General features: G+C 40.4%; 3 protein-coding genes across 4 annotated transcripts in view; 2 read left to right on the forward strand and 1 right to left on the reverse strand.

The window, feature by feature from the left end:
* pla2g12a (phospholipase A2, group XIIA) overlaps positions 1-1,692 on the forward strand; it is a 3,744-nt gene extending 2,052 nt beyond the window's left edge. The window contains exon 4 of the mRNA XM_086032250.1: positions 809-1,692. Within this exon, the coding sequence (XP_085888376.1) occupies positions 809-927 (119 nt within the window). The 3' untranslated portion in view covers positions 928-1,692. The remainder of the gene's footprint in view (positions 1-808) is intronic.
* Positions 1,693-2,036: 344 nt separating this feature from the next.
* On the forward strand, positions 2,037-8,626 carry LOC147146080 (caspase-6-like). 2 transcript variants are annotated; one of them, XM_086032249.1, is made up of 8 exons: positions 2,037-2,479; positions 2,764-2,805; positions 5,135-5,177; positions 5,251-5,400; positions 5,472-5,548; positions 5,892-6,067; positions 6,141-6,291; positions 6,937-8,626. In XM_086032249.1, exons 2-8 carry the CDS (start codon positions 2,775-2,777, stop codon positions 7,170-7,172), a joined length of 864 nt encoding a protein of 287 aa, XP_085888375.1. In that variant the 5' UTR covers positions 2,037-2,479; positions 2,764-2,774; the 3' UTR covers positions 7,173-8,626. The 2 variants fall into 2 exon arrangements, with proteins under 2 accessions (XP_085888375.1, XP_085888374.1); XM_086032248.1 differs by having other exon boundaries at positions 2,038-2,479; positions 2,761-2,805.
* Positions 8,484-21,145, reverse strand: LOC147146081 (calcium uniporter protein, mitochondrial-like). The gene is made up of 8 exons (XM_086032246.1): positions 20,755-21,145; positions 13,914-13,971; positions 13,215-13,382; positions 11,085-11,192; positions 10,028-10,188; positions 9,433-9,636; positions 9,236-9,352; positions 8,484-8,706 (listed from the first exon to the last, which is right to left on the reverse strand). Exons 1-8 carry the CDS (start codon positions 20,854-20,856, stop codon positions 8,629-8,631), a joined length of 996 nt encoding a protein of 331 aa, XP_085888372.1. The 5' UTR covers positions 20,857-21,145; the 3' UTR covers positions 8,484-8,628.
* Positions 21,146-24,538: the final 3,393 nt, after the last annotated feature.

A 24,538-nucleotide genomic window follows, 5' to 3' on the forward strand; every position in this document is an offset into this window, starting at 1 on the left:
CGTATTGCAGGGGGAGCACATTAAAGACGACACAAAAAATAAGACTGTTTTGAATCTTTTTTATTATAGGTAGTTAAAGAGGAAAAGTCTTGACAATAATATGTTCTATGCACCTTCGCTAGTCTAAACACACCATTCTGATTAATATTTTATTCATGGAATATGAGTTTAGCAGAAAAATCCAGTATTTTTTAGTCATCTTAGGGGTCAGCCATCAGAGCTTTTTATTCTTATTTTTTTAACTGCCCAATGGTATAATAATGACTTTCAGTAAAGTAAAAAAACAAAACAATACTCATTTAATTGTATTGTATAGTGTTCCTTAAAGTCAACTCAAACATATTTTCGTCAAGAATATGTTCCCAGCATTCCCACTAATTGAAACACGGCATTCTGATTAATTTTGCATTTGTGGAATACAAGTTAAGCAGCAAAATGCACTCGTTTTTAGCCATCTCTGGGGGCGGCCATTTTGTCTTCTGTCGACTGTAAATGACATCACAACAACTCACAGCGACCAATCATGACTGACCTGTTTTCTGAATCTGAGCCATGATTGGTTGTTGTGAGCAGTCAGTCGACAGAAGACAAAATGGCCGCCCCCAGAGATGGCTAAAAACGAGTGGATTAACACTTATTCCACAAACACAATATTTATCAGAATGCCTTGTTTCAACTAGTGGGCTTGCATAGAACATATTCTTGAAAAAAAAATTTTTGCGTTGACTTCCACTTTAAGTGATTTTTTTATTTTTGTATGCATTTTTGTGTACTCAGTTGGTCTTTCTTTTTTTTTTTTTTTTTTTAGCTTGCGAGTCTGCGGTGACACTGCTGTTCGACGCCGTGATGCACCTGGGTTGCAAACCGTACTTGGACAGCCAGCGAGAGTCGTGCGTGTGTCAGTACGAGGTGAAGAAGGAGCTGTGACCAAGTTTGTGGATGGACTTTTGATTTGATGTTAACAGAGGCTTCACAAAGTAGACATTTCTCAGGGAAAGAGCTGCTGCTTTTTTTTTAGACACCTGACTGTATAAATACTCACTTTTGACTGAAATCCTGTAAATAATTTGAAATGCATTCAATTATTTATGGTTTTGTGTGTGTTGTTCAATGGGTTGGTCTGCTGGTGGGTTTTTGGGGAAAGTGGGGTACACACATATTGATAATTGGGCTGAATTGGAGCATCCCCCCTTCCAATCAAAGTCAGCAAAGGGCTTGATTGTCAGATGTCTCCAAAAGATTACCATGTGAGTGATTTTTCTCCCCAATTCAGAAAAAAAAACGATCTTAGTTGGCAATCGTAAATTTGAAACCTGTTCAATATGATTTTTTTTTTTAAATCCTTGTTTAGTCAACACAGAGTTTGGCCAAGCAATGGACTTAGTGACATGGAAAGGAACGATAGTCAACTGACTCTACTCTTTCTTTTTCGTTATACAGTATACAGTATTGTGGCAGTCTGCATGCCTTGTGGCACTATGCTGCCTCTCACAGGTTGATCTAGGTACTACCGCAGGTATCTTGTGTAGTGTCATCAGGACTAGTCACACTATTAGCGCAGAAAGCGCTGATTTGTTTTGGCATATGGTTAAGTTAAATCGGTTAAGATGTTTAAAATCACTGTGTGTACCTTGCTTTAGTTGGATGGGATCCACTCTGCAAAACATAATTAAAATGACGATAATTTATTAATTCCCTCAGTGTTGTCTTTCATTTTGATAACTGTTTTCGCGTGTTTTGTTTTGTGTTGTTTGTTTATTTAGAGGGGAGTTGGAATGCCCCCTTTACTTTGCCTGGAGAAAGTGACACAAGTTGTACACTATATGCTCTGTTGTCAATGATTTCAGACAGTGTAGCTACACTTATGAAAATAATTAATTACGGTAAGGTGCTTTGTGCTTTTCCAAGCCCTACAGGCATTGGTGGCAGAACTTGTCAAACCAGACGCACAACTAGTTGCAATTTAAACAACTTCACATTCAAACACACCGTAAATGTGAGTCTTGCACAACCCTGTGGGAGGATTCAAGAGCCAAAGACTGGGAGGAAGGAATCAAGGATATTTAAGGAGACAAAGAAGCCAGAGATGCGGAGAAGAAAACGAGGGAAGTAATAGAAGGAAAGATCAAGGGCGGAGACAATCGAAAGGGGCGAAGACACAGGAAATTAAAAAATATATATAGACAAAGAAAAAGAGTTAAAAAAGGACACAAGAGGGAGTTGACAAGTAATCGAGTCTCGACGCTCCTGGAATCAATCCACGAGTAAACTTCACTTTCGGATTGAAATTTTGAATTCGGGTGTAACGCGGAAGCGCCCTGTTTGATTGGCAGCTCGTGGGGGCCAATCGTCTCCCACCATTTGACCAATGAGCGTGGAGGGGGGCGGGGCTGATTAAAGTACTGTGAGGAGCTGTTGTTAGGGCGAAGGTGGGGTAAAACAGCGAACGTGTACCGCACTGGAGAACACTGCTATACAGGTAAACCAACATTTACGTGTGTGTATCGATGTGTGTGTATATGAATATCCATATATTAAATGTATTATATGTGTTATGATAATATATGTGGAGGAGAAAAGGCGCGAATGTTTCTTAGTAAAAGTTTAAATAGTTGTCGTCAGCCGTCTCAGCGACACAATTCCTTGGTGGTAGCTGTCACGCCATTTTCTTATAAAAGTGTTATGAAGACGCACGGCAGCATTTCAATCATACTTTAATTATATCTTAAATTTCTTCTTTCTTGACTCCTTTCCTTCAAGAAGACAGTGTCGCCATGGACCACACGACCGTCACAGACAGCACGGGTAAGTGACTGACACCAGCTTTTTATTTGTTAAAAACTAGTATTCACTAGGAAAAAGTCACATGTAAGTACTATTTAGCTGAGGAGAAAAGAATACTACATGGAAAAGATTTGAAAATGAAACAAAGAAGTGTCATGTAAGGGTTAATCATTGCCTTATGACACGATCTGTTTATAGCCTAGACCTTGTTCAGTTTATTTAATTCACATAGAGTATAAAGTAGGGTTCATATTCACTTTATCTTAATCTTATAAATCAATACACAGTAATTAGAGTTTGTAATAAAATATGACTAAGTTTAAAATGATCTTCTGCCTTGTTCCGTCAACTAATGGGTAGATATCCATGTATTACATGTCATCATATAATGGTGTCTATAAAAAAATAATCATAATAAACAGAGATATTTTATACTGGACACAAATGTTACGAAAATAAATCCCCCAAATCCTGGACATACTATCTTTTTGTAGGGCAGTAATTGGCAATAATTAAATTCTGAATGCGCTTTTGTAACCACTGTAAACAGTTCAGTTGAAATCCATTAACTCAACACGTCATCCCGAAACATCGACTGAAAATTCAAGTCGTGATGTCTGAGTCCGGTGGTATGTATGAACCTAACATACGTATATTCTTAAATGTCAAAGACAATTTAAAATATTGAAATAACATCCTTGTCGCTGGACATCTTCAGTGAAGGTACATATGTGTTTTTGTAAACATCCAAGATGATTTAAGTGAACCTACGTAACCTGCATGTTTTCGGAAACATCAAGTCAGTCTGGAGCAGACATGTCCAGCTCCAAGATCATGATCGTTATCAAGCTTCTTTAAAGCTTGCTGACGAGCTGATCATTTGAATCAGGTGTGTTGCAGCAGGGACAGATGGGAAACAGGCAGGACCGAGATTAAACACCCCTGGTCGAGAGTCTTGACAAACCTGTCAAATGTGCTTTTGGAAACAAACAGCACTTTTTGGAAGGTGATGATTGGAGACGATTGCTATTCTTCAATGAAGCAAACAAAACAAAGAAGACAGTGGAGGCGTCAATGAAACTACCACACATGTTTTTGTAAACCATTTAAGACAATGTCAAGGCTATGAGGAACCTAAACCTCTTGATTTCATAACATATCGGTACATATACTGTATGTCTTTAATGAATCATACGTACTGATGTTTTCATAAACATCGAAGACAATTACAGAGTTTAATTACAAATAAAGACACTTGCGAACCATCAACGATGCTAATATACGTTTACCTTGCTAATTTGTCTTCATAAACAATGAACACAATTTAAAATCTAGGATAAACCTAGTGTACATGTTTTCCCAAACATCAATGGCAATTCAGAGTCTTCAGTGAAAAAACTAATGTACATTATTTTTCGTCCACTAAAGCTGCGGTCAAGCTAATGTATGTGGTTTTCAAAGATTTAATCTTTGAGAGACTGGTAGAGTCTTTAACACGTTTTTGTAAAAAAATGAAATAATGATGTGTCCACACATGGGAAATTCACGTCCAGAAAGTAAAAAACCTGCCACAGTTTGGCTTTATCAACAGGTGCTTCTACTCAACAGGCAGGTAAACAAGCTCAGTTGATTAGAAGCACCTGTGGCTCAAGCCAAACTGTGGCAAGGTTTTTACTTTGTGGAGTTGAATTTCCCATCTCTGGTTGAGTGACCCTAACAATCATGTTTTTTCCCCCATGAACTAAGAGATAAAATAGCCCCTGCTTCAGAGTTTGTCGCTGGACCTACTTTGCTTTAATTTCACTATGTCAAACCCAGTGAACAAAGAAATCGTGACTTACATGATTTAAAAAAAAATGCTCTCACAGAGTACCCAAGTGTCGTCTTTCTCCAGCTGGCAGCCAGCTATTGAAAGCAGCTAGCATGCTAAGCTGGTCTAACAATGGCTGCTTGACCCCTGTGCTAGCAGCGCTGATGCACCTGTAATTGATGCTAACAATGAAAAAAAAACTCACTTCTGCAGTCGTTCGATTTCAAGTTAAACTAGAGCTATAAAGGACCCTCACAACCCTGGCTATGTTGCCGTACTGGGCAATAACCTTCTAAAATAAAGTTTTTGCCAGGCCTGATTTGTGTGCAAAGCTTCATGAGTTTTCGCCTAGGTTTTTACACTCAAAAACTGCATCATTTTTCTTTGATTGGTGAGTTTTTGTTCATGTTTAGGCAGCCAAAAATTGGAATAATTATAGAGAATAATAATGATAAAAAAATCATTTCTAAAGTAAAGATTACCGCGTTCACTGCTCAGGCCCTAATAAATCCTTAATGCCAATGTGTCATGTCATTTCAGCTCTGTGCTTCCAGAATCTAACAGAAACGGATGCCTTCAGAAGGTAGACTCGTACTTTCTCAAGAAAGCACTCGCTAGTTTCCGCCTTTAATATTTAGTGTTCCTTGGTCAAACAGCGATAAGCTTTTGGACCCTGCTGAGGAGTACAAGATGGACTACAAACGACGAGGCCAGGCGCTCATTTTTAACCAGGAACGCTTTTTCTGGCGGCTTGGCATGAATGACCGGCACGGCACCAACACTGACCGTTACAACCTGGAGATCAAGTATAGTTCATCTCTCTTTACGATAAATGTGTTTTTGTATAAACTTGCAAGTGTTGCTTTGACTCTTCCAGGCTGAAGGCGCTCAACTTTGAGGTGAAGGTTTACGAGAACTTCAAAAACGAGGAAGTCCTGGAGATAATCCATAAAGGTGATCACCTAAAACTCTGGATTGCTGTAAATTACTGATGTTAGAATGGTATTTTACTGTATTTCCTTTAAAAAATGTAAAATACCGTTGAATAGTACACCCAAATGTAAATGAACAGTTAATGCCTGGTTAAGAACAAAAACAGTAATTTAACAGTATAAAACAGTATTGCAGTAATGCAACTCATGCGTTTTTGTTAACAATGTCAACAATTTAGTTCTACCGGACATGGGATGGGTGTCCATGGAAGATGCTAATCCAAATTAGCATTGTTTGTCCTGAGCAGAGGTCAGTGCTCAACAGATATTTGTGTTTTCTAATGATCCACCTGCTGTCCGACTAGCCGCGGAGGAAAACCATTCGGATGCAGATTGCTTCATGCTTGTTTTCCTGAGCCACGGCGAGGATGAGCATGTGTACACCTACGATGGCAAGATCAGCATCCAGTACATTACGTCGCTCTTCAAAGGAGACAAGTGCCAAAGCCTGGTCGGGAAGCCCAAGATCTTTGTGTTGCAGGTACGCATCCTAACCAGTTATTGGTGCTATATCGCTTGAGTAGATCAAAATGAAAACATCCGCCCACCACCAGGCGTGTCGCGGAGATAAACACGACGACCCCGTGGTGCCCTGTGATGCTGTCGACAGCGAGTTGAAGACCAGCGAGGTGGTGGTTGACGCCAGCGCTGTTCACACGCTTCCGGCCGGCGCAGACTTCATCATGTGCTACTCAGTGGCGGAAGGTGAGCAGCTGGACCTAGATGAACATCCTCTTTTTCACCACAAAACAAGGCCACATTTGAAGGTCAGATTAAGTTTTTGTGGAGGAGAGGTGCAAGGATAGGAGTGGCCAATACCCCTCAAAAAGTGTAATACAGGTCACATTTATAGACTCTTTGAGGTGGGACAGGTTTCCCGGAGCATTATTACATTGTTGGCCTTCAAATGCAGCCTTTGAGGATTGTAGCCACTGAGCTGGAACAAAGAAGCAGATAAGAGTAGTAATAGTGATCTATCCCCCAGATATGGGAAAAGGTGGCCACATTTTGAAGGAGTCATTGAATTTTAATTGGGTCTTTGTACTGTTATCATCTGCCTTCAATGCAGTGTCCAAGGAATGCAGCCCCTCGAATGGGGATGTAAAGACTTCTGGAGATGACTTGAAGGGTAGTTGCATCCTCTTTAAAAACAAAAAAAAAACCCGAATACGGCTGATATGAAGGAGACTTTAAATTGGAATTGGAGCTTAGTGCAGCATTAGAACATCAACCTTCAATTGCAGCCTCAGAGAAAAAGGACACATTTGACGGGTTCTTTGAATTAGGAAGGATTATTTCTGAGGGGAGCGCAGCCTCTGACAGCCATGTCCACGGCATTCCACTCCCAAGGTTACTACTCACATCGGGATACGATGAACGGTTCGTGGTACATCCAGGACCTGTGCGAGCTGCTGCGTAAGTACGGCGACTCTCTGGAATTCACCGAACTCCTGACGCTGGTCAACCGCACGGTGTCCGCGAGGAGCGTTCTGGTCAGCAAGGACAAGGGGGCCATTGGCAAGAAGCAGGTGCCTTGCTTCGCTTCCATGCTCACCAAGAAGCTCTACTTCCGTCCCAAAAAGTAAACGTTCCACCACTTCTAGCATCCATCCTAAACGCCTTGAATCCTAAAAAACAGGAATGATTCCTGTTTTCTCCAAAATTCTCTTGGTTAATTCTCTAATTTTCTTATTCAGTTTCTTGTGTGAATGTAAATACAACAGTAAAGCTCAACCGATATCCAGAAAGGAAGTAGTGTGGCTTGCCAGAACTTTTGCTTAGTCACTTGAGCTGCATTAACGACTAGTCACCGATTCCATTAGTTCAGTCAGGATCGAGCCATTTTGAGTCTTGAGGAGCAACCGTACTTGTGTTCGGAAATACAATCGTGCTGTCCAGTTTTTCTACACAGAACATTACGGCTCTCCAAACCTCGAAGACCTCACTGCTAGTTACGGCCATTACGAACTACGATTCATTATCGAGGAACTAAAAAGTAGCCTGCTAACAAACCAGGTGGTGATCAAATACTGTATGCTGAAAAACTTTTTGCTTGACAAATTAATTTTCTTGAAGCGCTCGAGTCATGTGGAACCATCCCTCAGCTCCAGAATGAAATAGTTCAGTCCAATCAGTTTACACTTCAGCTATTAGCCATCAAACAGAAAGTAGCCTGCTAACAAATGAGTTCATAAAAAAAAAAAAAAAAAACCACCCCAATTTACTTGGTTTTAGGAAACACATTTTCTTTTCAGTGAGTTATGAGGAAACTCTTCCCCTTCGGTCCCATAATTAAAAAAAAAAAAAAAAAAAAAAAATGGTACGGCTTTTATTCATAATGTAGTAGCCTGCTAACTAACAATTGCAGCACCCCACAACTTTTACTCTTTTTAGCATAACGCGTCAGCTTTTAATTGGAACAAAAACCTTGAACTACACCCACCCTCTTTTTATCTAAAGTTTACAAACTGGATATCAAGTGTCCCTGTTAGGGTTATCTTACATTTTAATGATGCAGCTTGACAAAGTGCATCTTAACTTTACAGTGGACCACTTTTGGTGACTTTTCTTCAACATGCCGTTTGTCCCCCCCCGACCCCACAAAAAAAGGGAATTCATGTATTTGCGCGTGTGTTTGTATTAGTCTTTCAAGTTGTGTCAGAGTTCAAATTTGTATTCAAATATGATTTTTTTTTTTTTTCCACCCAAAACAGCAGCTGACACTAATCATGACTGTACCTCAGGGAGTATGGGTGTGTGTGTGCATTAAAAAGAAAAACCTTTGCTACTTTTATAAAGCCACATGATGTACTGTATGACTCAGGAAGAACAGAGCGAGTCACAAATTCCGATGCCGTCTTACTCGTCTATCTTAATGCAGTTGTCTGTGACACAGATTCAGCAAATTAGTTTTATTTCATTTTTCCAGTTTGTTTGTATCCGTCCCCCCTCCCCCTTCCAAATACAACTGTCATCAATATTTCTGATTAAAAATGCACCATTATGAAAATAAACCTAAAGTTTTTTTGGTCTGTGATGACATCATGGCTTGGACTGAATCTGTTCGATGGGGAGTTGAAGCTGTGTTGGATTGCGCAGGCGTTTTAAGTCATCCTCCACCTGGAACATGTATAGTTTATATTGTTTACAGAGATATGTTTCATTTGCAAAATGAATGTGTATACAATACATAAAAACACATCTGATGACTCATCCTAGATTGATACAAATACTTTTATGACTATTAGTAGCATGCTTGACTAACCTTTTCCAAAAAGACTGGACTCTGGAGCCAATTTCTGATTAATTTCCATTGGCTGTCAGGGCAGTTACGATTGAGCCTTGTAAATTCTGCCTAGCAACAAGTGCCAGGACAAATTTGATGCACCTGCTTGCTCACAAAATGCTTACCTTTGCTTGAATTATTTACTGAATTACACTGTCTGCCTTTTGGTTGTGTGATGTAGCCAAATTAAAGTGGTTGGTGCCTAAATAAGAGCAAATGATGAAACAATAGAGTAAAGTGAAATATAAGACTAATGCAGAATATGGCTTGGAAAAATCATGTTAGCATTTTAGCATATAAGATGTTACGTCTCGCTACATCTTGCTCCACTGCATGTCTGTGCTTGTAGCAATGACAACACACCTGAGCCAACTCATCCTTGAGTTCATTGTACTTTTCCACATTGAACTTGTTCTTGTTAGCCCCCTTGTAGAAGTAATGCAGGAACTGTCTGTCTTTAGCATTGGGATAGACATAATCCTGAAAAAAGGAAAAAAAAAAATACATGGAGGAAAAAGACGAAACAATTGAGCATATAAGACATAATTTGTCTTGCTTGCCTCCTTTGTGAGGACGTAGTAGGCGAAGGCCCCCATGCTGGTGGCGTATGTGACAAAGTAGGTGACGGGTTCCATGACGTCCCACGAGTACACCCACCATGTGAGCCAGGCCAGGGCGCCGCCCTGCACGGACAAAAGCGCCAAACCTGTCCAAACTGCCCTGGACGTTTCGTACTCGGCCGTGTGAGACAGCTGCGCCTTCATCTGGCCATGTAGCATATGAGCATAGGGATGCAGTCACATTTACAAGGGGAGAAAAAAACAACAACATTTTTGATCATTAGGACAAGCCGGTAGTCACAATAGCAACATCTATGCATTTACTGTATATGTTAGTCTCAACTCTCTATGTAAGCTGCAGTAATATTGGTCATTCTTCGCAGAGGATAAAGAATGTGACCGTGAGTACTGCCCAAGTACAAGGTCTTGCAACTTGACCACTTGTACTAAATTGTAAGCTGCCTCGTGAACACAAACAATAGCTTAGTTACTGGAACATCCAAATAATCATGAATGAAAGCCACATACTGCTTCACCAAGTCAAGAAGACATTATTACATTTTCCTTCCAGTGGGTATCAAGTGTTTCGACACACCTTCTCCAGGGGGGACAACTCCTGTTTGAGGCTGTCCAGTCTCTCCAGTAGCTGGCGCTCTTGAATCAGTTGGTGTTCAGGCAAGTGAAGGGCCGTGTGCAGCAGCTGCACAATGTGCTTCATGTCGTCCAGCTGCAGGGCATGCTCGCTGGACTTGCACACTGCAAACACGGCGGACAAGAATCATTTTGTTACATTTTCTTTTTCGCGCTCGAGTCACGATGGCACCATTTCACCTGCCCCAGACTTAAAAAAAACATGTACATGTTTCTTCTGCTTTTTCATAATGTCATGTCATGTCATCTTCCAAACCGCTTATCCTATATAGGGTCGCGGGGAGTTGCTGGAGCCTATCCCAGCCGTCAATGGGCGAAGGCAGACTACACCCCGAACTGGTCGCCAGCCAGTCGCAGGGCACACATAGACACTGTCACTGAGCGGGAATCGATCCCACGCTGCCCGCACACAACTCAGGCGTGTGTACCACTACACTATCAGCGGACACCTTTTTCATAATGCCTTATTCAATTTTTTCAGAACCAATTCATCATTTACTACTTTTTATGGACAGTTAATGTATATGCAATAGCGTTCAGTAGCGCCTAACAGGTTTTACGATTAGGTGAGCTTTCTGCATTTCTAAACATGTTCAAACTGGTTGCCTGCTGTCAAATAGAGGTCTTGAATAACACAAATTGAAACACGTACAGTTGTGGAACAAATTGTTAAACTTCCTTGTTTGCTTAAATTTCTTGTTCTTCTGTGACTGCTAAAAAGTGTATCATGTGACTAACAGAAAACAAAACATGGACGGCCTAAAAGCACTCTTTTTTGGCAGTATACAACCATAGCTATTAATGAAAGAACTACTGAAGAAACAACGGTGATCTAATATTTTATTTCCCAAGACTGTAACGTTACCTCAAATAGGACTGATTGCAACCAATGTACACAACATTTATGTTAAAACGACTCCAAATAACAGTAAAACTACTTTGAGAGCAAGTCGTTCAGGTTTGAAACATTCAAAATGTTGACGGCATAGATTTGTTTGTACCTTTCTCCGGCGCGTGGACATTGTAAACGGTGTTGTTGATGACCAGCTTGAAGTGCTTGTCTATCAGAAGGGCTTCTATCAGCGTGTTGTAGGCCACACGTTCGCCATCTGTCCGGACAAACAGAATCATAATTAGTCATAAAAACTAATTATTCAGGAATTCTAAAGACAAAATTACAGGGGGAGATAATTTTAAGACTCAACAATACAACGTCCGTGCTGCTGCCTTGTTAAAAATGTTTATCCGTTCAGATGTTTTGCATGTTCATTCCATTGCCGAGTGGTTGCCATGGCAACTTCACTGTAACGCATTCCAACTGCAAAAGAATTCCATTCGGGACTGTCTCAGCTCCATGTAGCTACACTTCGCAAAGAGGTTGGGTCGGCATGACTCAAGGATTATGTCGTTGTCCACGGTCACATTCAACATTGGAAACTGGCAAGAATCCAATGACCTTGTAACTGCACTGCAAATTACCATCACCAGCCACAAAAGTCATATAAGAAATAATTACAATACGCCAGGCATGTCCAAAGTCCAAAGCCCGGGGGCCAAATGCGCCCCGTGTTCAAAATTTTACCGCCTCGCAGCCTCTAGCACAAAATTAATAGAGTGGTCCGTCGATTGTGTACAATACAAAATACACATGTAAAAAAAGCTATTCTATATTTGACCACCAGTTGGCAGCAGACCCATGTTTACCCTCTCAGGTGCTTTCGGAAAAAACGGCTCCGAACGTGCCTGAACACCCCATCTCAAAGTCGTGCTCGGTGAAGTGAATCCCTCGCTGCATGACCTTCGCGTGGGCCCTTTCTAGCGCATTTCTAAAATAGAGACTGTAGTGAAGAAAACAAAGTTGTCATAGAGGGCCGTTGCTTGCAAAACAAGTGGAAATACAAAACAACTGTGTTTGTCTAATTCGCTAAAAGACTGTGGCTTTTTTTTTCAATGAATTCAATATCAAGAGTCACTACCAGATGAAACATGCAAACTATGACAAGGTAACAAATGTCGTGAAAAATGAAAGCAACTTGAAGCTGAATGGTCGGCCCCCACGTGTTTTCACCTCATCAAATCAAGCCCTCTATGCAAAAACTTTGGACACCCCTGCACTACGCCAAGCGGATTTACTGTACAATGGAACTACTATAATAGCACAATTTGACTAGAAACTTTCTCTAACGTTCCAGAAACAGAAACAGATTTGAACTCAGTGAGCATCTGAAGTAGGGCTTAACAATCAGGTAGCCAGCTGTGATGGGACACTGTGATTTCCTAGGACTGTTGCAGAAGTTATAATGTGAACATTTACAGAGATTTATAAAATGCTGCAAATGAGCAATGTCTTCACATAAATGAGTTGCATTAATTATTCAAAGTAATTTTTGCAAATTTGTTATTTCAAAAGTGTGTGTCAAACTGGTAGCCCTTCTCATTAATCAGCACTCAAGAAGTAGTGCTCTGCTTTAAGAAATGTGGTGATCCCTTATCTAAAGCATTATCTCCACAAGGGTTTTGTAGTTTGATTGTTGTTGTTTGTATTGTTGCATGAATTTGAGTGTTAATTGAAATGTATCGATCAAGATTTAATTCATTAGTTCAGCATTCCATAAACTGAGCAACGCGGTTGAACTCGATTGAACAGTCTGCCACTGCTTTTGTTGCCCTTCAAAATTTGAATTGTCGGTGCATGTTGTTGCAACGTTGCAGACGTGACAGCCAATCAAAAATACACACGAGTTTTTGCCAAAAAAGAAACCTTTCAGCGTTTTGAGCCAAGTGAGTCGTAGCTGGCCAGCAGCCACTGTCAAACCGCACCAATACCAATTTGTTAAGAAACGTTTCTAATCTCATCTACAAATGACCTGTCACGTGTGTTCCTTTGAAAAGCACAACGTATGCCCACCCTGTGGGACTGGCAACCAATCCTGGGTGTAGCCTGCCTCTTGCCCAAAGAAAGCATGATTAGAATTACAGATGGAAGGGATTGTGCTGGACATTTTCCCAAGAAGTGAAACAACTGTTTGTGGCTTGGCTTTCATTCTGCACTGCGCTTCGACAGAACCCGTTTGACCACATGCCGGGAATCGGCGTCGTACGAGGAGCAGGAGTTGCATGCGAGTAGGTACCTTTGGAGAGCACCGTGGCGGAGGCGCCGGGGTCCTCCCTCTGCAGCTCGCTGACCAGGTTGCCCACCGTCATGAGCATGGGCTGCAGAAAGAAGAGGCACGTCTCGCTCCTGCACGTCAACGGCACCTCCAGAGCCAGACGCCCGTGCTTGTACATGAGCGACACTTCTGCAAAAGTAAGAAGAGTCACAGTCTGGAGCAGGGGAGGGCAGATTTTTTGTGCCACATTTGATTTTCAAAATAGACAGATGGGCCAAGATTTTTTTTCCTTTTTTACCGCAAATGAATATCGGCTCCAAATAACGGTTATCAGCATGCGTGACTACTAATAATCTGTATCGTCCCAGAAAAAAACATATCGGTCTGTTTATCTCTAATTACTGTGTATGAATTGCTTCATTGCCCCCCCCCCCAGTTTGCTTAAACTGCGGCATATATGAAGCCTTCTCGCAACAACAACAAAATGAAATTGCGTCACTCGCAAGTCAAATTATTTTTGTAATATTTTGACCAAATTCCAGCAAAATTGAAGGACTCTTGCTAAGACAAATTCTCGTAGGACTAGAATAAAGAACATAACGGGCCATACGTGGCCCACCCTGGTCGATTATTATTATTATATTATCATTAGTAGTAGTAGCAGCAGTTATTTGTAGTAGTAGTAGTAGTAGTAGTACTGCATGCGGTAACCAGAATTACCTGTAGGGGGCGGGCGTGTGCTGCACAACACAGCCTGACAAGCTCCAAGCGTAGGCACCTGGAAAGACAAGATAATCCATAATGATGCAAGAGCGCTCCCTTGCTAATTGTATTAACTGGCAGGGGTTGGAATGCAAACAAAACCTGGAAGAAATGATGACACACAATTTTTTTCCACCCCATGAAAAAATTTGCACACTGCATTTTATTCACCTGCTTAATGACGTACCACCAGCCTCGGAGTGCAGCTTCTGCTGATTTAAAGTGGAGCTTTTTGCCAACGCATGGTGTTGCCTCACATTTCATAATATTTGTACCGCAATAACAGCACATTCGCTCCTCCGCGGGGGAACAGCTCGTTTCTTTGGCAGTCAGCACGAGCGCCGGAGTTGAGATTCAGTAGGCGCAGCCAAGCGTGCACACCCAGGAAGCGTGAAGGCGGCATTTTAACGAAATCACTGTAATGATTCAGGTAGTAGGAATAATCGTATTGCCAAGAAAAACATAATCATATGCACGGTCTCAAGGAAATTAGATGGATTAATTGGCAACTGTAAGGCAGGCAAATTATGAGCATGCCAAATGTTGGCTTTTTGATTCATGATTGCTCGAGTCAAATATCTGCTGCAGCAAAAAAAGAAAAATCCCAATACAGTTGTGCCTTGAGATATGAGTGACCCAACTATATATTTTTTTCAAGATATGAGCTATAATATCAATCAGGTGATTTTCTTTTTTTGCTTTGACTTGCGAGCAAAAACTTGAGATACAAGCACAGTACTGTCTCAGGTGATTCAATTTACTTGACAACAAGCAGCAGTTTGGCAAAAAATAATAATCCTCAAAAAAGAGGCTGCAAGCCGTTTATTGCCTCTCAGCTGAGGCTGATCTGACCTTAATGAGCAACACCAGAGTGAACAGGACAAAATGGCAAAGATGGTTGGATTCTCTTAATAATTCTAATGATAGACCATGGTGCACTCCAATTTAGGTAGAAAGTCAGGTTTGTCCCCCCACATATTTACCCTTTTTCCAGGGGCGGGGTCCTCGATTTACAACACAATTCTATTCCTACAGTGGCAATGTAGGAGGAATACAAATTCTAACACTTGTCTGCTTTCGATCCCCCCAAGCCGAGTTTTTAAATCAAATAGTTTGTCTTGATTGAATACACCTTGTTGAGGATATGACTGTATAATCTCCCTCCCCATCACCACCGCCACCGCCACACACACACACAAAGCCTCTCGTTTCCCCATCACCTTTTGTCCTCCAGCCAGTATGCCATTCAATCAATATCAAATTAAAAGTAGAGCTCGGGAGGCAGCCCACAGTAAAAAGACAAAGTGACGTTCACCAGGTGGACTAAAATTTCCAACATTACTCTGCCTGAATTCTAATTTTGCCATGTAACAGCTACTTTCTTATTCAGGAGCAGCAGTGGCTCAGTCTGCATTGAATTAGACTGAGGACTGATGGGTTTTGCAAGTGTGACCCACTGTGAGCTACGAATAATAAATGCTTTTACACTTAGTGTTATAGCACGTTTGCAAAAAAGAGGGATATGTTTTCACATGTTTAAAATCAATAGTGGTTACCTTATTCATTCATTCATTCATTCATTTAAGAACGCTTAAAAGTTTTTATGATGGCCAAAATTTGACCACGGAATGGATCATTTCTATGCTTATTATTTCTCAGTTGAAGGGAAAAAAAAATCTCAAAATGAGACAAATTTGAAGTTAACCAAAATTGACTTTGTTCAACTTTAGAGGTTCCACTTGTCTATTACATTGTTAAACTTAGAGTTTCTTACGTTCTTTTAAAGCCACATAGATGACCCTTTTTCTTCATGAATATCATTAAAATGTATCGTTATTCAATAGATTACAACAATATCGCCATGATAAATCAAAATGTTTAAACAAGGTGACAGAGAAAAAAAAACAATCACATCTTTAGGTAAAACTGCAAAATCTATACCTTTACAAAAGATTGTAAATGTTCAATTTTTATTTAACATTGTTTATTATCATGACTGCAGTGCGGTTGAATAGCACTGCAAACTACGACCAAAATAAACTAACGCTCTGTTAAAAACCCAAAACAACAACTACCGTAAAAGATTCTGCTGCCTTTTTGTTCTGAAGCTCATTGATCAAGTACACAATGAAGTGGCTGGTGAGTGTAAAAGAAAGTGTGTTACCCCAGGATGAATCCCAAACCTGACACAGACTGAAAAGGCATGGTCATGTGATTCTTCAGGCCCGAAAAAACAAGGAGCTTTTTCTTTAAAAAAATAATTACAATGCAGAGTTTGGAATCCATTTTAAAGCTTCACACCTGCTCAGCATGATCACATTCAACCTTCAGCTGATATTTTACTGGCCTCCACAGCCATTTGTTTTCCTATTTATGGGATGCAGTCAAGGCTGAAAAATGACAAAATGCCTTCTGGTTGCGCTATACAAAGCCCCGCTTCCTGCCTGAGAGATTGGTAACGGCAAGCGGCCTCATTCTTCCTGCGGCTCGACCGCAGGATGAATCCCGTTGCAGTCGAGCCGTGGTATTAAAAGTGTTGAGCTACGCGCGTCAAGGCATGGATGGATCCAGTAGGTGATCATTAATTTAAATGGCTGGTGTACCTTGCAGGAAAGGGGGGAGCAGTACTGAGCCCCAAAAGGCTTAAGGGGGAAAAAACAAAAGACAGTCACTATGGAAGAAAATTCAATTATTCCCAGCTGTCATTGTGATGAAGAGCATGCAGCGAAGCGTTGATCCTAGCAGCTTTGGAGGGGAAACGTAGCTTAATAACGGAAAAAATCTAAGAACCAATAAGAATAACAATATTCTAGCACACTTAAAGCATACAATAATATACTAACATCCACAGTATTATTGTATCATACGATGATGTCTCTTCAATTATCAACAGGAAGCAAACCTCCACCCAAACCCAGATGGCGCTTCAAAATATCTCTTATTAAACGACCCAAACAAAAACTTTTGTTTTTAGCATTTGGCCTACATTAGACCAATATGTTCCAATATTAAGTAATTAAACATCGTTTATTCCTAATTTTATGGTTTTATTATGTCTGCAGCATATGTTCAAATACGTCCGAACGTCTTCGTAGGCTAAATGCTACGAACAGGGCATTTTTTTTTCCCCAAAATGCCATGGGCTATTGACTTGAGCATGCACATACCCCATGGCATTGTAGCAAAAATATCAGAAATCATACACTGCAGACATAATAAACCATAAAATTATGAATAAACAATATTTACTTATTTTTTTTGTTTTTTTTACGCATTGGAACAGTAATGAAGGCCAAATGCAAAAAAAAAAAAAAAAATCTTTTTTTTTTTTTGTGCAAGTCCATGATGCGCATGTCAATACCCTGTGGCATTATGGGGAAAAAATGGCCAACATAAATCATGCCCTGCCAACCATGTTTACTTACATACTTTTTGAAAGTATTTGAATAATGTAGGTGAAATGTTAGGATTTTTTTTTTACTCACGCAAGTTAATACCCGTGGCATTATGGGGAAAAAAAAAAAAATCCCCCCCCCCAAAAAAGCATTTAGCCTTCAAGAACGTTCACACGTATTTGGCAGTCAAAAATTTCCACTCCACATTGCCTGTTCTACGCTTCCCATACCTGTTTTATATTTTATTGTATACAAACTAAAACATGTTGCAGTGCTTTTGGTGTCTGTATTTCTTTTGGCAATAATGTGATAATGCTGATAACAGTACTCATTTTATTATCATTCATTTACATGTATTGTGGTGTTTTATGGGAAAAGATGACTCATGATGTAGACTCTTAATGGAGCGTCAAGTTTGTTTCACAATTTACTACTGCTTACAGAATTTTATCACCATTTCAGCAATAGAAGAAAAAAGGCTCTTGAACCTACATAATGGCAAGTAAACTAGGGGTACGAAGGTAAAATTCAACTAGCCTAAATGTGAAGATGTGAAAACTGGACGATTCAGCACTTTGTAGAGTAACAGCTCTATCACTACACGTTTTAGCGGCCATTCTATCTATAAAATGGCACTTCTTGAAGGGGTGGGGAAATTGATACACATATAACCTGAACTCAAAGAATTACACAGCAGCTTCAATCTAGTGGTTACAAGGTTTTTTGTACAATTGCCTACAACCGAGATGTCTTCAGGCTAGATGGGGCTTTCTCCAAAGCATATCGGCTACTGTGAATCCCAACATATGTGTGGTTAAGTATCCACAAATTGGTATTTTTTGGGGGGGAACCTGTCCTGTTATTCGCAGTAAATCACATCTTTTTGCTGTTTTGGTGAAAAGAAGGAAAAAAATAAACATTTTGCTGCATCAGGTGGAATCTTAGTGTTGCTTTTGGTATAATTAATTGACAAATGTTTTTTTTTTGTCTGCATTTCAGATGTCCGAATTTGTTGGCAGTTCTTGAATGCACCTTGTGCATTGTCAAAAGTGAGAATATGCTTCTGCTTCTCTTCCGATGTCACTACTAATAATTCTAGACGACTCACCTGTTACAATTTACCTATATTCCCTTACAATTGTGTGTAAAAGGTAAGTTTGAGGTAGTAAAAAAACAATCAATGCTTTTATTGTTTTTTTTTTTTTTTTATGGAATCTCATAGACATGCTGCAATTCACACTCACTTAGTTAGACCCAGTGCCCAACAAGTTGTCATGGTAAAGAAAGCCATGACACAGGGTCACCACCTCAAAACGCACTGATTTCAGCATAGCTTTAATTGAGGGTGAAAAGTATACTATAATTCTTGAGCCTTGGGGCATTTTGACAAAAGCATGTCTCCTTTAAATGGTGAGTATACAATTTACTGTTTCCGATAACTTTTTTTCTACTTGTATGATTAAAGAATATTCTAAAATGTGGTTCATGACATCGAATCAGCTTCAGCAAGAATCTGATTTCACTTCCTTGAACATGACGTCTGTGTGTAGTAGTCTTATTATACAGGAGTTAACTTCGTTTTTTTTTTACACTTGTTAAGCAAAATGTGACTTTTATAGCGGCCCAAGTGTGACACAAGAAGAGAGTATTTCCATCATTTTCCCATCGGAGGTTTTTTTTCTTCTTTTTTTTCCACATTTACGAGTGAATCTGAGGTTGTTCCCAGTGTCCCGGAACGAACGCACTGGCTCAGCTTCATCAATCTCAAAGGCGAGAGTGAATCTTGATAGAATGCACACTTTGCTTCGTTCAAGCACCCTCAACTGAGTAGGCCATTACTGGCGATAGATATTATACAGCCGTCCTTCTCTGCGCTGATGGTCATGGATGATCAAACAGATAGTAAAAAGATAGCAGTTTAACAGCCGATCGATAAATCAGAAACGGGACACTCTGAAACTGTGTGGGAGTCACTTCATGTAGAATTTGCCCCCCTTTTGCAAGAGAGTCACCTGCATTTGGAGCTGTATGCTGCTTGAGCATGCTGCTGTAGCACTGCAGTGTTGTCCAGGGCAACATATTGGGCAAGGCAGACCATTCATTACTGTCTAAAAGCACACTTTAGAGCATAATTGCGGTTTGTCTTCCAAGACGGGGGCTCGAACTGAAAAGTAATTGAATGGCCACTGTTGTGATGAGCTCTTGTATGCCATAATGATCAGTCAGGTGGACGTGTTTACACTACGTAAATCCCTGCAGACTGTAGTAATGCACTTGAATAATTCATTGAGTTCTGTTAGCCATCCGCAAACAGAAGAAGAAAAAAACTGCCAATATAATAATGCTTCAGTGGCAAGGCAGAAATGTGGAGGCACTTTCCAATACTGTGTTCCAATTGATGATTTAATAATAATCATCATCATACTTCAAACATAACAACAGTAAATCCCTAGAGAGCTCAGCCATGAAGTTGCAAGAACCCAAATGCATTATAATTGCCTACATTAATAGTGTAAACCATACATATACCACAAACTATGATTACAAAACATGTTCATATCATTTCAAACTCATTATCTGACAACATTACCGTTACAAATAATTGCCTTAAATGATTCAATTTAGAATGAAAATGCAGCAGAAGTGCATGTACTTGTGGCAATGACTCTCCGTAACTTCCGCTCACAACCCAGGCTAAACTTAGCTATGTGCTGACATACAAAGACCTTTCAAAATTGGAGACGTATCACTTCAAAAATAATGCCTTCACATCATTTTACTACTTTCCTATTAGACAAGGCTTTGGCGCCTCTCTTGTAGCAACTTAGAGTGTTGCAGAAAGGGCACAAAAATTCACAGTTAGGTGAGTTATTCAGCAAATAGCTGGTGATATGTTCCACAGAAATAAAATGCAAATAGGTACATTTGGAATAGCAAGCTGCGAAGATGCGGGATGAGTGTGCTGGGACTGACAATAAAGTGCAACACCGAAGAGAAAAAAACATCACATGAAATTAGTTTCCAAAATAAGTACCGGTATTTAACTGTGATGTAAGGCAGCCGGAGTTCCAGCTTCTTTTAATTACAGTAGAATAGTGATTTGGGTTAAAAATAAATAAATAAATAAATAAATCGCTGCTGCACTTTCGAGACGGTCCTTCCCACATGTCAAACTGATGATATTTCGTCCCCCCAGAGGAAGTGCAGTTTCGATTTAAAAAAATTATTAGTAGCAATTATTAGTATAACCCCAACCCTTTGACAACTACACTCAATTTAGACGAACTGCCCTGTTAAGCTTCAACTCGCAATTCCGATACTTTGTTTGTTTCGAGACAGCTAAAGAAACGCATCTGCGAGTTTTGTAAACGTGCGAAATGACGTGGCAAGAAATGTCAATTTACCTTGTGAAGAAATGTCGCCGGGCGAAACGCTTTATAAGCGGGGCGACGAGAACCAAGACTTCCCAAAAGTCTCCCAGCAACTTTGCCGACTATCGAAGCCATTATCAGGGGTCCTGTGTTCAGCAGCCTAGTCGGGGCATTCCGGTTGGAAACCACACGCCTTGTCCACAGGCAACAAAGGTGGCTTAATAGTGAGTAGATTTAGACACACACACACACGCAAAAAAAAAAAAAGAATTCGCCCTTCTCCAAGTTGAGATAATGGCGTGTCAACACCAGCCGGGATAGTTCCAAGACACAGCCCAGTTGAACCGCATTTCCTCTTCGCTCAGCTCCCCTCCCTCTTTTGGCCCCACTTGGTTGCTTGTTTTTACGCAAAACAACCGGCAGGGAGGAGAAGTGAGCGACCAAGCTTTACCGTCGTTTGTGGCCCGTTGCCTATAGCAAATGTGCGAGCTAATTGCTAAGCGCTAATATGGCTACATTTGTTACACGGTGAGTATCGCACGTTGAAATGGAGCTACCCACGAATATAGACCGTATAGAAATTTTTTGAAGGTGTTACAAACGAATGTAGACTTAAAATCAAATAACAGTGGAAATTTTGAGGCAACTGTACCTCATGTTGACCATGTTGTTATACACAACACAGGTGAGTGTTTTTTATTTTTATTTTTTATAAATGTTAATTTCATTACATTTATATTCTTTTCATGACATATTTTCCTTTCTGACCTCCATACTATCTTCCTCATAGCCTTCCTTCCCTTAGACCCGCTTTTTTCTGTTCATGCATCCTTCCTTTGCTAAAACCCATTTTGCTGCCTTCATTCCCACATAACGGTACACAAGCTTCTCCTCCACTGATCATCTTGGCTGATCGAAGATCCAAAGCCACTTTCAAGCAAATGTGAGACTACACTGTCTGAAATACGATTATGCAGAGGACACTGGAATTTAACGCAACATTTAGAATTTAGTTTTAATCTTCTATGGTACTCAGTGTAGAGTAATGAGGGTGGGAAGAACTGCACTGACCTCAATGCCATTACTTTAAATCAGGCTGATTGATGACCAGAGATGTTTTTTTCTTTCTTTCTTACCCTGCCCTCGCAAACCTTCTAAGACTTTTGCCTCTACTTTAATCAATAACCCTTCGCTGTGCAGTTGGCGGAGGCCAAGTAATTTTCTAATGTCACTCACGCCGGCGTGCCCTGTCACCAAATAGCACACGCTTTTAGTAGCAATGCCAACATAAATGGAGGAAAATACTCTCACACTCTCAAAATCAATTTGTTTGCCTATGCATAACTGTTTGGATATGATGTACTCTGAACATTTGTCTAACTGCCTATGCCTGTTCCCATACAGAGCAGAGAAGTGCAGCCAGCCAGACTGCTGAGTCATCAATACTCCCACAGAGAAGTCTAGGAAAGACTGGATGCGATCAATATGCTATGGCAAGTTCAATTTTCCCCCTTTTTGGGAGCTCACGGGTCCTCATTTGTTTATTTCTTCATTCATAGTAAAACTAAGGCATGACTAAACTAAAAAATGTCATCCAATAACACGAGCGTCACACGCAGCTGGCTCTCACAGAGGCCGACTCTTTATTGAATTTCAAACAGGATGTCAGATTTATTCCCCACATTAGCAATGAGCTGTTTGAGGAAGGCAGCGTTTGTCGCATCAATATAGCTCAGTCCACTTTTTTACTGCCAGCATATCTTCCTGATCACTTAATTACAGTAACAGAATGATGCAGTCGCATTATTATTTTATGTCGCTAGATTAGAGAATGAATGGATGGATAGGTTAGTGCGTTTATTTGGCTTTGAAAGCTTAAAATCATGTCTGTTTTAAGAGTATAGGTTCACCAATAGAAATTTGTGCTTATGCTGCCACCTTGTGCTCGTGGAGTAGTACTAAAGAAACCCCAATACTGGGCTGTTGGGAATTTTTCAAAACCCTTCATTGCATTTTGATGTAGTCGCTGAGGGTATAAGGGTTTAATTTGGCTGACGTCCATGCAGGCAGTGTGGGTTCAATTCCCACACAGTGACGGAATTAATGTGAGTGGGAAAGATTGTCTGTCTCCATATGTGTCCTGTTATTTACTGGTGACCACGACCAGTCCAGATTGTCATGTGGCTTTTGCCCTAAGTCAGCTGGGATAGGCTCCAGTTTCCTGTGACCCTAAACAGGATACAAAGTGTATCTGTATGTACCACTTTTAAGTGGGTTACTAATTGATAAATGGCTTGAAATTGCAAGATGAAACAATGTAACCTCAGAGTGGAACACCCCCTTGGGTTGTAAAATTCGGAATTCAACAAAAATGTATACGTCCATGTTACAAAAGTTGGGCATTTGTACAGTAATCAGGTGTTTTCCTTTTTTCTTTTTACGATACTTGTACTTGGAGAAAGAGCAGCCTTAAGAAGAGTTGTTATAGGGACTATAGGCCTATCATGGGAAATTGACCTTTTCATTTCTTTAATACAAGTAGTTGTGTCTCTGGAGTGCCTGCCCACCCATCAAGTGAGAAATTAAACAAACTAACAAATATTTTGTTAGTGGCCGATTTCTGACTGAGCAAGACATTCTGAAAGTGTGACATCAGAATTGTTTTGCTTTGCATAATAACTGCCCACACACAGAGTTTTTCCCCCCATGACTCGAAAGCTATGCTTGGTGAAGATCCAGAGCCATTTTCAAGCAGTAACACTAGCATAGCGTCAAAGGCAAAAGTTAAGCAGAGTTGCTGTTAGCAGAGATTAGCATTAGCTAACAGCACCATACCGTAAGCGTTATCCAAAAATATCGGAATGGCAAGACCAATTCTTTTGTTTTTGTGTACTTTTGTTTATGCCGCCAAGTATAAAATGTGATTTACTTTAAGTGAATGCAATAATGTCCATTCCAATACTTTTGCTCACTTGAAAAGTGCGTGGCTTCAAACAAAAGATGCACTGTTGTGTCACACATCTACATGGAAGTACCATGAAAGAAAAGCTGGGATTTTGAATACCTGGCTCATATTCATCTTTTGACCTGAAAAATGTCTTCAATACACAACGAGAACAAAGTAATTGATCTTCTCGTTACAATATTTGGAGGGGACTGTGTATGGAGGCAAGGGACATTTGTATTTAGTGACGTATTCGCTGCTTGCGCCAGTGCATGGATCTGCCAACTGACAAGTGTAAGCTTGCAGGGTGGATTGAGAAAGACTTTTTGCGTTTAATATCTTTGCTGCATGAGATGATTGTCTCTTCATGTAAAATAGTCATTTGTAGAATTGAATTGCATGCTGTAGTTGAGGATGTGTTTCTGTGTGTGTGTTAATGGAGGAGAAGTAATCAAAAGTGTGGAAGTATGCGGGACCATCTTCTGTTTGAAGTGGTGGACGAGGGCGGCTTTGAGGTGATTGTGCCTGACAGAGCGCTGATAATGATGAGACGCCTATGTGATCAGCTGCTGAGCCGCTCGCCGTCATTTCTCTCCTAATTTACCAGGCCGCGTCTCCTTTGAGCTTCTTTGTTATTATTTATTAATAATTAATCCATACATAATTCACACGGCTTGGACCCGCAGTGTTGATTGAGGATCTGTTTGAATTGTGGATCCTTCAAGAGTACGTACATTGTTGGGGACGCGCCTTTATCTTACCGAATGGCTTATTAAGTTATATAGCAATGGTTTGTGTAATGAGATTTTTTAGTGTTGGCGAATGAATGACATTGTGTAATGTAAATAGTAAAGGTGGCCAAAAGAGAGAAAA

Source organism: Filicampus tigris, chromosome 6 (assembly GCF_054856515.1).
Source record: "Filicampus tigris isolate MCC_2025a chromosome 6, RoL_Ftig_1.0, whole genome shotgun sequence".
Lineage (NCBI taxonomy): Eukaryota > Metazoa > Chordata > Actinopteri > Syngnathiformes > Syngnathidae > Filicampus > Filicampus tigris.